The 13,085-nt window shown below is 44.3% G+C and overlaps 1 protein-coding gene across 2 annotated transcripts in view; it reads left to right on the plus strand.

Moving 5' to 3' along the window:
• Nucleotides 1-13,085, plus strand: part of TM9SF3 (transmembrane 9 superfamily member 3) — an 89,435-nt gene that overhangs the window by 58,992 nt on the left and 17,358 nt on the right. For both annotated transcript variants that reach the window (XM_045024563.1, XM_045024564.1), the window contains exon 9: nt 4-134. In XM_045024563.1, the coding sequence (XP_044880498.1) occupies nt 4-134 (131 nt within the window). The remainder of the gene's footprint in view (nt 1-3; nt 135-13,085) is intronic.

A 13,085-nucleotide genomic window follows, 5' to 3' on the forward strand; every position in this document is an offset into this window, starting at 1 on the left:
CAGGAAGGCGATGGATAAAGCAAATGTTCATTGGGGCTTTCCTTATTCCAGCGATGGTGTGTGGCACTGCCTTCTTCATTAACTTCATTGCCATATATTACCATGCTTCACGGGCTATTCCCTTTGGAACAATGGTGAGTAGTTAATAGAACTTGAAACAGGATAGCAGACCCAGGAAAATTTAGCTTCTAAACTGGGAGAGCTTATATTCTTTGTGACCCATCACCTCAAAGTGGAAAAATTAAGTTCAGGTACTGAGATTCCAAAGATCAGTGTCTCAAATTTGATAAATAATATAAAAAATCCATGTTTGTGTTACAGTAGTTTAGAAAACTGCTGTTCTTGCAATAACACTTAACTTGAAATATAATATAATAGTTGCAATTCAGACTAAAGAAACCAGTTCACTGTAGTTGCTAATTGTTAAAAGGAATTTTCTGTTTGTAGTTGAAAATTTTAACAAATACCAGTAGGATCACATTTTTAATTGGATTGAGCCAGATACATACTCAAGTCCCATTCACTTTTATTGGGAAGAAACATGGGATTCTTACTTTCTGGGCCTGGAAAAACAAGGACATCCAGAGAATGGGGACGTGAATGCCACTCCATGCTTTTTGGAATGCGCCTGTTGGTGTCCTTGGGGGAGGATGGCAATTCTTTTGTCTTAGCTTTAGAATGAGCATTGTGAAAGCAGCAGGTCAAGTGATGGTGATGGATAGGATATAAGTCATGGCTGATGGTAGTAGAGTGGGTGGATGGATAGGACTGAACCAGTTCCCCATTCATAGCACTCCTCTCAAAACCATTCTACTGTCGAGTCAACTAAAACAGTGTTGAACTTCACTTTGATAATACTTACAACTTAGGACTTTTTGTCCAAGAATCTTAGTGTTTCTCAAATACTGATTAAATCTAAAAACACTACTGGGAGATAGGCTATAATATTATCCCTATTTTAAAGATGCCGTGCGACTTGTATACTTTTCTTCCCTACACCCCCTTAATGTCCAAAGTTGAATTTACCTGGATTCAGGGCCCTCAGCCATTGCCTCCCATGTCTCTGACATCTATGGTCTTGTTCCTTTTTTATCTCCCTGCAGCTTCTGTTGCATATTTTCCAAATCCTTGCCCATTCACTCACTTCGTTGTTTCTATACACTCTCTCTCTTTCTCTGTCAACCATGATTAGTGTTTCACTTCACAGGAAAAGTGAAGTGATTTGGTATAACTGCTTCACATGTGAGGAAGCCAGTTGAATGTCATAAACCAGGCTTAATTATGAATTTACTCACCCTTCAAAATGATGTCAAACAGAACATTGCTTTTGGTATGGCGCTTGTCTTAATTACCGTAACAGATTCACAGCTGCTAAGTTAACAGAAACGCCATCCCTCCAAATGTGTGGCATTTATTACCTTGTAAACAAGCCCCAGTTATAGCTGAATCTTGGAATAAAAGTGGGAGATGGTGATCTGTTTATTCCTAAAGACTGATGCAGGCTACTTATAAGCCAAGGTACAACACACAGCCAATCCAGTTGAAAGCCAGTTCTAAGCAATAATGGTTAAGTAAAAGAATCTATACAATAAGATTAGAATTCCTGTAGTGTTCCTGTAGAACACTCTCTTTTTTTTAAGGAAAAAGTTTTTGCACTTACAACCAGCTCTGAAATAACCCTTTGTGATAATGTAAGAAAAAGGATTTGGTTGTGGATAGAGTTCATGTTCCAACTGCCAAGGCATAATTATAAATTTGTAAAAGAAAATTTTTGGGGAATGTGCAGTATGAAAAATGTCTCCTAATGTTTTAACATGTGATGCAGCAGCAGTTTAGATTTAGACCAGTGGTGGGCAACCTGCAGCCCATGGGCCATCAAGGTAATCCACTGGTGGGCTGCGAGACAGTTTGTTCACATTGACCGTCTGCAGGTAGTGGCCATGGTTCACTGTTCCTGGCAAGTCGGAGCAGCGGGAAGGATGTACTTGGGCTGCAAGGATGTACTTTAAACTGCGTTTTCAAAAATCAGTGTGAAGATGAAGAATGGAGAGTGCGATTTAAAAGAAGTTGTTCTATTTCCCAGTCAAAAGGTCTTCAGGAATTTTCCATTGAGAGGGAATACATCAAGTGGCCTATCTAAAATATTGGCAATAGGGATAATCCAAAAATTTAGAATAAGAACCTTAATATCACCTTTAATGTGAATTACTGTGCTAGCCATAGGACTTAAAATAATCAATGTAATATAAAGCTAAAGGTGCTTGATTCATTCATCCATTGAATCACTTTCAATCTGAATGTCTTTTTAAGGAGCAAGGTTTAGAATTTTAATTTTTGCACGTCAGTGTTAATCAGTTTATGCTAAAATGGAATATTGTATTGGTTTTTCTGTGCTGAGACAAGTCATATCCAACACTGTCAGAAAGGTTTACAGCATTGATCTTTGACATGTGCAAAGAGGCTGTGTTTTACTGCTGAGCAAGCATTCACAATATCACATTTCTCATTCGTATTCTGATTTGGAGTTTAGGAATGCTGATGGAAGGGAATTCCACCTGCATTGAAATTGTAGTCTAGTGCTGTTCCACTCATTTTCATTTTAAGATCAGGGAAATGTTTGCGCAAAAGCAATTGAGAATGGCATCTTCAAGGGTCACGTAATGGGTGTGTAGGGTTCCTTATGCACAGAGTGATTTTAAGTCTCTAGGGATTATGAATTTATGTTTGAGTCATAATTACTGTGTGGTGATAAATCTCCCTTCACTTTGCAGACTTTTAGTAGGAGCAAGTTATGGATTAGAAACGTCACCAGAACAATCAATGATATAATGAATTTTAATCAGCTAATGGAGTTGATTTGTAGAGGGAAAGAGAAAAGAGCTTAGCTTCCTCACAGTAAATACCTGTGCTTTTGTGAGCCCCTCTCTCCTTGTGCAGACGTGGTTTCTCTCGCCTCCCCAAAGTGGGCAAGTCTCCAAAAGTCGCTAATGGCAAGCTTGCTCTTCCTTCATGAGATGAATGTCCCTTTTCCCAAACTACAGTAGAGGTGACACTCCTACTCCATGGTGGTCTTAAATAGTCCCCCTACCTCAAATTGCTTGCTAGGTCTACTCTTCCTTGTTATGTTTTGCAATTGTGTAGGGCTGGCTCTGGCTTTTTTGCTGCCCCAAGTTAAAAAAAAAAAAATGAGGGGGTGGGGGTCGGAGCGGCAAAGCAGAGGGGAAAAACAAACAAACCTTACAGGGCGGCCGGAGCCAGGGTGCAGGGGGACTCCCTGTGCTGCAGATTGTCTGCCCGGTCTAATAGGGGGGAAGGAGCGGGGGGGGGAGAGAGAAGGAGGGCAGCCAGGTCTTCAGCGGGGCGCTCACCCCACAGCCCCGACCGCCGCGCCGCCTGCCGGGAGGGCTCTGCGCTGCTCCGGTTGGCTGGGAGGGAAGGACGCGGGCTGCCCTGCCAAGTTTGCTGCAGGGCACTCCCCTCCTCCGCGCCCTACAGGGAGTCTGGATCGGAGAACCAAAAAAAAAAAAATACCTGCCGTGTCGCCCTAGGATTGGGCGGAATGCCGCCCCGTAGAATCTGCCACCCCAAGCATGAGCTTGCTTGGCTGGTTCCTGGAGCCAGCCCTGCAAATGTGGAGAAAACGTAAATTGGATGGTCATGGAAGAACACTGAGTGAAACAGGTTCAGTAAGAAATTGTAAAACTCTCGCGTCCAAATCTTGCAACAAAAGGCTCAATCTCTCCCTCCTTTTTTGGTGATCTGCCCCAACCCCTGTATCTCCCAGGTAGCATAGTGCCAGAAACAAGAGGTAAAGCCTAGTTACTAGCTGTCTACATTAGTACCCTGCTATTGCATCTGGATTTTAGGGAGCCCCCCTCACCTAGTTCTCCTGGTTTGAGATTGGCTGAACCTTCATAGCCACTGAAGGGTCCTTGCCTAGAGCTCACTGTAACACTGGTCCACTTTGAATCTCTCAAAGCTTCCTCTGCTACCTTGCGCATCAGCCCTATCTGGAATCTCACAGGAAGTGGAAAGTTAATAAGATCTTCCCCTATAATCCTAAACTAACTTCTCTGGCTGTAGGCCTGGGATTCTGTTCTTGACTCTCATGGATGTACACATGCTCCTTAATCAACAGTAGGGAAAGCCTTCTGTAAGGAGAGGATAAAGTTCCAGGCTCTCTTCCTGGAAAATGTTTTTCCATTGCCTTTCCCATCAAAATGTAATAATGAAGCTGACCAATTTTATTCTGTCTTCTCAAAGCTTTTAGAAAAGGGTTTAAAGAATCCTTCTGGAGCACTTCTATTAAACCTATGGTATGTAAGGAGAAGGATAAAGGTCTGATTCCTGCTAGCCACTAAACAAGTTTGGAAACTGACTGCCCAGTGTCTAACTCAGAGGTGGGCAAACTTTTTGGCCCGAGGGCCACATTTGAGTGGGGAAATTGTATGCAGGGTCATGAATGTAGGGCTGGAGCACGGGGTGTGGGAAGCAATGCGGTGTGCAGGAAGGTGCTCAGGGCAGGGGATTGGGGTGCAGCAGGGGGTTGGGATGCAGGAGGGATGCGGCAGGTGGCCCAAGGCAGAGGGGTAGGGGGCTCAGGGAAGGGGTAGTTAGTTTGCCCTCCTCTGGTCTATGTTTGTAGCAGTAACAATGGGGGATGTTACTGTGACTCTGCCTTTTCAGAGCCTACATTTTTATTTTTCAATCTTCTTAATTTTTTTATTGTACTTCGAGAGGATCTGGGATTCTCTTGATGCTGTAAGATACTTTGACTTACCTTGTAATCTTCCTGTGCACTCATGCGCCAAACAGTCACATCATATACACGTCTGTTTTATTTTCATGGAAAGACATTGGGTCTGGTCTGGTCCTTTTCTCTATCTGTGTTGGTCTTACATTTCTGGTAAAATTATCTTGTGTTAATACATTTATTTCCTATTGATTTGTTTAATAGATCTGTCCTACTGCTTATGAATAACTTGTATTTTGGTCAGGAAATACCTCTTGAAATATAAAGTTGAGCTACTTCTGTTATGGGAAATTGCATAGTTGTCACTGCCGTTGTTTTTTCCCTTGCTTCTTATAGATGGGATAGGGTTGGTGAATAAATTTACCAACAGGTTTCTTGTGTAAGAGATTCTTAACAAGGGCTGACATAGGGCAGAACCACAGATGTTCAGAGCAAAATATTTTGACATGGAGAATTGTATTTTTCAGGATTACCATGAACTTTCCCTTATAGAAAGGATTGGAATGAGGACAGGCTGGTGGGACTAGAGGCAGAAAGGACCGTAACCACTAAAGTACACGCCCCAAGCATCTGGAATAGACCCAGTATTCTGGAGTCTCAGTTCCTCTGCTATCAGCAAATAACTGAAACTCAATTGCAGAGTGTCTTTTCCTTTAATGGTGGTTTCACATACAGGATGACAACCTACTACTGCACTCAGCCAGGGCCGTCTCCAGGCACCAGCTGAGCAAGCTCGTGCTTGGGGCGGCAGATTCTACGGGGCGGCATTCTGCCCAAACCTAGGGCGGCACGCCGCTTTATTTTTATTTTATTTTTTTTGTTCACTGCTCCGGCTGCCCTGTAGGGGGCAGCGGCGGCACTGAGGAGGGGAGCAGAGCCCTCCCGGCTGGCGGCGTGGCGGTCGGGGCCGCGTGGTGAGTGCCCTGCTGAAGCGCTGGCCGCCCCCCTTCTCTCTCTCTCCCCCCCGCTCCCTCTCCTTCCCCCCCATTAGACCGGGCGCGCACTCTGCAGCACAGGGAGTCCCCTGGCTCTGGCTGCCCTGTAGGGTTTTTTGTTTTGTTTTTCCCCTGCTTTGCCGGCCGCGCCGTTGTTTCTCCCCGCCGCCCCCTCCCACTTTGCTGCCCCAGCTGCGCCGTTTTTGTGTTGTTCCCCCCCAACCCCGCAGCTTTGCCGCTCCAGCCAGCCGCGCCGTGTCCCCCCCTCCCCTGGCTTTGCCGCTCTAGCCGCACCGTGTCTCTTCCCCCCCCCCCCCCCGGTTTTGCCACTCCAGCCGTGCGGTGTCCCCCCCCCCGCTTTGCTGCTTCGCCGCTTCAGTCGCGCCATTTTTACCCCTCCTGTTTTGCTGCTCTGGTGTCCCCGCCCCTCTTTTTTTTTTTTGCTTGGTGCGGCAAAAAAGCCAGAGCCAGCCCTTCACTCAGTTAATATTAGCTCAAGTGGCAGATGTTTGTGCTGTGGATCTAAAATTGATGTTCCATGTTGATGTTCCATGTCGGTATCAGTATAATTCCACATTAGGGGATTTCTGCTTTGTTTGCTTTTTAAAAACCTAGGAAATTACATCCAAAAAACAACATTAAAAGAACATTAAGGGTGCAGTGTCAAGGCTCTTAGGGGTTAGGAAGTGCCAGAATTAAAAGTGCCTATACAACCTTAATTTGGCCCCTTGTATGGATGTATTACATTATGATCGTTTTTAATTATATGACCCTATACTATATGTTCCATGTATGATGGTAGTATGATAGTATGGTCACATACTATATTAGGAATCAGGGTTGTGTAGTGAATGAGGCTGTTATTTGTAGGACCTCTGCTTCACTTGTTGCAGAAGTTGGAAATTATGTAGTGAATGAAGGAAGGGATTATAGGAAGAGGATGGTCATGTGGTTTAGGTAGCTGAATGCTACCCTGAAGAACAGGATTCTATCCCTGCCTCTACTACACAATTCCTATGTCTTGCTGGGCAAGTCACATGAATTCGATCCTCACAGCCACTGTATTCTCATTTTCAGAGCGCCCAACTGGAGGCATTTGAAGTCTGGTTTACAGATGTGTGAAGCACTCGCAACTAGAGCTGTAAAGAATTGGTATTTTTGGTTTGCTAGCCACCACCACCTGTGGTTTTGTGAATGGTGCCTAAGTCCCCTCGTGAGTTAGTCTTTGGCCACAGCCGCATGTGGTATTATTCACTGAGCTGTGTCCATCCTGTGCACTGAATGAACCAGGGGTCCTTTGCAAAAAATAGTGTGTGATCATGTAATTAAAGACTGAATCATAATGCTTACATAAAAGGGGGCTAGCTTCTGAGTGCTTTACATTGCAACCTTAATGTTCTTTTAAGGTAGTTATTTGTATGTAATAACATGTAATTTAGATTTCTTTTGCTCAATTTTATCCTGATACAGCTTGGGTAATACCCTTAAGTACTCTGAACTGCTTAGATTTTAAACTCTTCATCTTTGATATGGGTTTGTACAGCACCTAGCACAATGGGATCCTGGTCCATGTCTCAAGCTCCAAGATGGTCCCGCAAGACAAATAATGAGTAAAATTATGCAGGCCTGGTCTTAACTCAGTTTGAAAATCCAACTTACTACCAATGTGTATCTGGTGTAACACTTTTAGCTCAACTTTTAGCGGGTCAAGTTGTGATTGAGGCAGGATTCCAGGTAATGATAGTATTATATGCTAAACATTTTAGTTTTTGTGCCACTGACTCTTACTGTTCTGTATATTAACTTTTCATTTGTCCAGATTTTAAGTGTGTGAACCTGCATTGCTGTAAAAAAAAAAAAAAAAAAATCTGTATCCTCTACATACCCTCCCTCATGGGGGGAGAGACAGGTGATCGCTGGTGTGAAGCATTGGTATCTGACAGGAGAGATCAAGCCTCTTTTTCTTCAGAGACAGTTTTTATTACATTCATCCCTTCTTCATTCGGCTTTCAGGACAACACAACCTGCCGGGGCAATTTAATATTTGATATGCTCATAAAAATTTTAATTATCACCTTTGAATGAAGTTTAAGCTACAGTTGTTAGAAAATGTGAAGCCTGTGGAGCTAGTACATAATTTATGTCCCTCTTGACAATGTTTCTTTTCAAGTATGAAAAATTAAATGGTACACATTTAGTCAAGGGCAATATAATAGTGAATTCCCCCTAAAAAAAAAAAATTACAAATAAAGCAGGCTGTTGTTACAGAAGATTTCTCCTATGGCAACTGAAGCCAGGAGAATAAGTCAAAATGCTGACGTTTAAAGAGTGGATATTTTTAGTTGAAGAAAGACAGCAATAAAAGTAAAATTAAGAAATTGAACTAACTAGGGTGTTTTAAATAGAAATAATTTGTCTAGATTTTTAGTCAGTATTGAGTTTTCTATCTGGAAAGCAGGATTTGCAGTTACAGTAAAGTATAAATTTTTTTGAAGTATTGGTTAAAATTGTCCTTTGAATTTCCCTTAGCTGACTGTAATAAAACATACTTTGCTTGAATTAATTTTTAAGGCCTAATTCTGATATCAGATCATTCAGAAGCATATCACTGTATACCTGCAAAATCACTTACTGTTAAAGTGATAGCTAAGCAAAGTAGCTGCTGTTCAAGTGTGTGTCACTGTGCATCCACTGTAGGTGAGCATGTGTGCAAGACCAGTTTGTTTATTTTCTTGGCTAGCTGCATCCGTTATGGCTCCACATGCTCCCCGTGCTGCCTTGTGCTCCTGTGCAAGGGCATAAAGGATGGAGCAGCTGGATTGCTCAGTTCACTCTCTCCACCCATGACAGGGAGGCAGAATCCAGCGAGTGTCTGACCCACTACTGCTATTGATCTTAAAAACGCATCCATTTCCAGACTTTTGGGGGAGAAATGTATCTTCACCCCCACGTCCGTTCTTTTCTTTAATTTGGATGTTCCTAAAAAAGACTCTATATATAGCATGGATAGGTACCGTGTGCCTGCTGCTATGCCAGACTCCAAATCCTATGGGTTTAAATCCTACCTGACCTATGATGGCCTTCTCACCCAGTCAGTGGGCTTAGTCACTCTTTGGAGGAGAGTTGCATTCCCATTGTGTATGGTATGTAAATCCTTCTCAAGGAGTGGAAGTCAAGAGTTGCATAGCTGAAATTGCATCTGCTTGAATAATCAGTGCATGCTACCTTGGATCTGGAGGAGACTACTGTCTCCAAAGAGCAAGAAGGGTCATCTTCAGCAAGTGCTGCTTGGGCAGACGGCAAACTCCAATGTCAAGCAGTGGCAGGAAAGAAAACACCATCCAATTGTGCATTAGCTACATTGACACTGACAGCCTCAGCACAGGGACCAGAGACTTCTGTCACTACACTAGTGCCTGCTGATATGGCACTAATCTCAACATCAGCACTCCCAGCATTGACAACTTCAGCATTGGGGCCAGAACTGGTGCCCCAACGTAAGGGTGAGACCAAAAGTCTCAACCAAATGAAGCTCAGACGTGGCTCCCAGTGCTGGGACAAACAATCCTGAAGGAGAAGGAGGAACAGCACTCTCCAAAGAGGGTGCCTAAAGTCTTCTACTGAAGTAAAAATGATGTTCTGCGCACCAGCAAAGACACCAGCACTGACCACTGTGCCAATTACAGGCTCAGTCTATGTCTTTATGGATTCACCTAGATTCTTTACAGAGACTTCTTCAGCATATTGCCAGGCATATTGCCACATGTCACCACCATTCAAAAAGTACTATTCTTTGGTCACGCCTTCTCCCGGATGTTGAGCAGGGATGCCTTTCCTCTACCTTTTTATAAGAGCAACCTGAGAGCTGGTACTGAGCATTCCTCTCTCACAAGATGCTGACGCAGCGGAATTCTGAATAGCAATGGGCTGACCACCACATCTGGGCCAGTACCATTTAACGTGCCAAGCTGGCCATACTGGTCTCACCGGGGACCATTATCTCAAGTATCCCAAAGCAGATCTTCCTGCTGATCCAGGAAGAGATCAGGCTCCCTGGTGACATCATTACCTAGGCCACTGACCATTCAAGAGCTAGGAGTAGCAGAAGAACATCCCCAATTTCCAACAAAAGAATAGTTATCGCTTGATGAGGCAGCTGCACCAACCCCTGCCTTGGCAGGTGACTATTTTAAGCCCTTTCAGGCTCACCTGGTTTGCCTTGTGAAGACCCTGGACATAGAGATGGTTATGTAGGAGAGCTCTCAAATGTATGGTATCCTGACTCCATCAGCCCCAGCCAGGATTGCCCTCCCTATTAATGAACCATATTAGAGCTGGCCAGGAGTCTGTGGCCAGCACTAGTCCTTGTCCAAATGGGTGGCAGAACACTCAAGTGTCCCTGAAGAATTTCAAAAACTTTATTCCCTCCTGAGCCCAGCGTCTTTAGTAGCTGTAGCAGTGAAGGAGAAGTTGAAATCAACAAGAGGCACACCTGGGGACATGGACCCCAGAAGTTAGAACTTTTCAGGCACAAAACCTACTCTTTTTGGTTTCGCTGCAACTCTGGGTAGCTATCAGGCAATGCTTGCCAAGTATAATTTCATAACATAGAGCAGGGTGACCCTGTTCTGTTCTACATAACATGATGAAAGAGATAAGGAAGATTATTAAAGAAGGCCAGATGGTTACCAGAAGAGTCCGCAGGCAGTCATGGGTGCTTCTGACATGGTTGCGACCATGAAATGAGCATCAGGCTATTAGCCACTGGGCTACTGAGAGTTCCAAGATATCACCCAGCACCTCCCACTCAAGTGGATGGAGATCCAATACAAGGGCTGGCAAAGTGCTACACTCCTTAAGACTCAAGGGCTACCTTGAGGTCACTAGAGATTTATACACTAACCCCTTATGGGAACCCCTACAAATATCAGCCCCAGCAAAGGCAGCTGGCTTACCCTTACTCCCAGGCAGACGGACAGATTAGCCATAGTGGAAAAGACCACAGTACCAGAGGGCACCTCTTCTGCCTCCTCTGTCCCATATGCCACCCAGTTAGCCGATTTAATGGAAGTGTCAGGAGCCACATCAGAGCTAATCAGGAGCCATCTTGCCTTGGTCCACAGGTCCAGTTGGTCCAATATCACCTTGGGCGAATGGGTGCTGATATAGTTACCCCTGGCTATCCCATCTACTTCCACAGCGTACCTTTCTCAACCCCCTTCCCATTCCCTTTTCAGGGGCCATTTTCATGAGAGCCTGTTACAGAAAGTGGCCTTGTTGCTTCATCTAGGAGCTGTAGAAGAGTTTCCAGAATAATACGGGGGGAAAAGACTTCTGTTTGCAGTACTACTTTATCCCAAAGAAAGGTGATCTGTGTCCTATCCTAGACCCTGAGACAAACAAATACATAGGCTGCCTCAGATCCAGGATGGTGACTCTTGCCTCTATCGTTCCATCTCTTCAGATTCAAGACTGCTTAAGGGCTCTCAACTTATAAGGTGCAACTTTCTGCATAGCCATCTATCGCCCACAGGTGGTGCCTGAAATTCACAGTGTGATCGGGTCATTGCTAGTACAAGATACTGCCATTTGGCCTCTCTACAGCATCGCGTGTCTTCACAAAATGCCTAGTGGTGGTAGTGGTCCATCTTAGAAGACAAGACATTCACATCTATCACTTAGATGACTGGCTGATCAGAGACAGGTGACAGTGGGAGACAGCAGCGAGTCTGGAATGTGCTATCACTTTGGCCAGAAGATCTTTAGGCACTTGTGACTGAACCTCCCCTATATAAGACAAAGATGGTCCCAAGACCTCATCCAAAACTGATTTCCCAGGTCTCAGATTTTCATCTGAACCAATTTACTATCTTACCAATCTGCTTCCTTATAGCCAGGCTGGCACTGAGAGAAAAGAAATGGTGTGCAGGACTTTGTTTTAATATATTGACAGGAGTAAGCCATTTACACTGTTGCCCAGTCTATTTCTGGCTCTGAGTTCTAAAGGTCAAGCTATTGCATCTCCAACTGAACAGCAAGTCTTACTCACTCCACTAGAGCTCAAGTGATCTCTTCAGACATGTGCTAGTGTCCGAGATCTTCGAGGTGGAGTTACCTGCTGACCTTTGTCAAACTGTGTCTTGGACTTAGCTGCTAGGTCAGGTGCCAAGTTCAGGAGAGCAGTACTTCTGCTGGATTAGTCAAACGGTGAAACAGCTCATTCCCAGTGTTCGAGGGGATACCACTTGCCAGTCAGCTGCAGTGGGATCTACGCTGACACATACTCAAAGAACCAGTTAGCGTAGGGTGATCATTCTTTAAGATGTCATCAGTGGGGATCTGTGACAGGGTGCTGGGCAAAGGGTTGCTGATTTAGCCCTCTGTCACGCCAGCTCCCATTTAGGGGAAGAAATTAGAGCTGGCTGGAGATAACCTGTCCCTAATTGGGGAAGCAGAGAGAGCTGCCACCTAATTAGCCTGGGGCTGTATAAAAGCCTCAGGGGAAGGAAGCCAGGGGAAGAGCAGAAAGAAGGGGAAAAGGCAGGGAGTGGAAGCAGGGAGGTAGCTCTTCCCTCCCTCCTGTCTCCAAATGGTGAAGGGCCAACTGTACATGATGAAATGGTGATGGGAACAAGTGTGTAAATAAACTGCACCTGTGGTTACTGACCCCAGGGTCTCAGAGTGACTTTGTGGACTTCGCAGAGGCAGGAGCCATGGGGGGCTCTGCCACACTCCGCTACAGGATCCCACAACACCCCCCACCCAATCCCTGCTGTTTGGAGTTCTCAGCTACCACGGGCTTTGAATTGCAAGGGAACTGAGGAAGGACATGGTTACCCCACCTTTTATGTCCAAACATGAGAGAGCATGGGTGCATGCATGGCCTCAACAGACATGGCTATTCAAACAAAGAAATCCGATCTTGTGCACTTGCATCTACAGAGAGAGTCACACTGACCACCTCTTGAAGAACCACAGTTACTATACTGCGAGTAACCATTCTATTTTTACTTAGAAGTATGGTATCTGAGAATGTTATTGAGTAATTTAATATATTTCCAAGTAGTTTCATAGTTTTTTATATTCAAGAGTTACATGATTAGGGAACATCTTGCTGAGCATTTATAATTCCTTTTTATTTTTATTATTATTATTATTACAAATGCCCTTTCCTTTCATGAGCAGAAAAAAAAATTGCTTGTTGTATATAGAATTGAAGATGGTTCACTCTAAAATCTTCTGAGGCACACCCTATTGGAATGGGGCAGAATAAAGGGCATGATTTTTCTTCTCTGTGCATATGCAATTGTACACTAATTTGTACATGTATTTTTTGTTTGTAAAGTGGGTAACTGAACGTGCAAATAATCAGTTACCTGTCTGACCATTTGTATGTA

Source organism: Mauremys mutica, chromosome 7, assembly GCF_020497125.1.
Source record: "Mauremys mutica isolate MM-2020 ecotype Southern chromosome 7, ASM2049712v1, whole genome shotgun sequence".
Taxonomy (NCBI): domain Eukaryota; kingdom Metazoa; phylum Chordata; order Testudines; family Geoemydidae; genus Mauremys; species Mauremys mutica.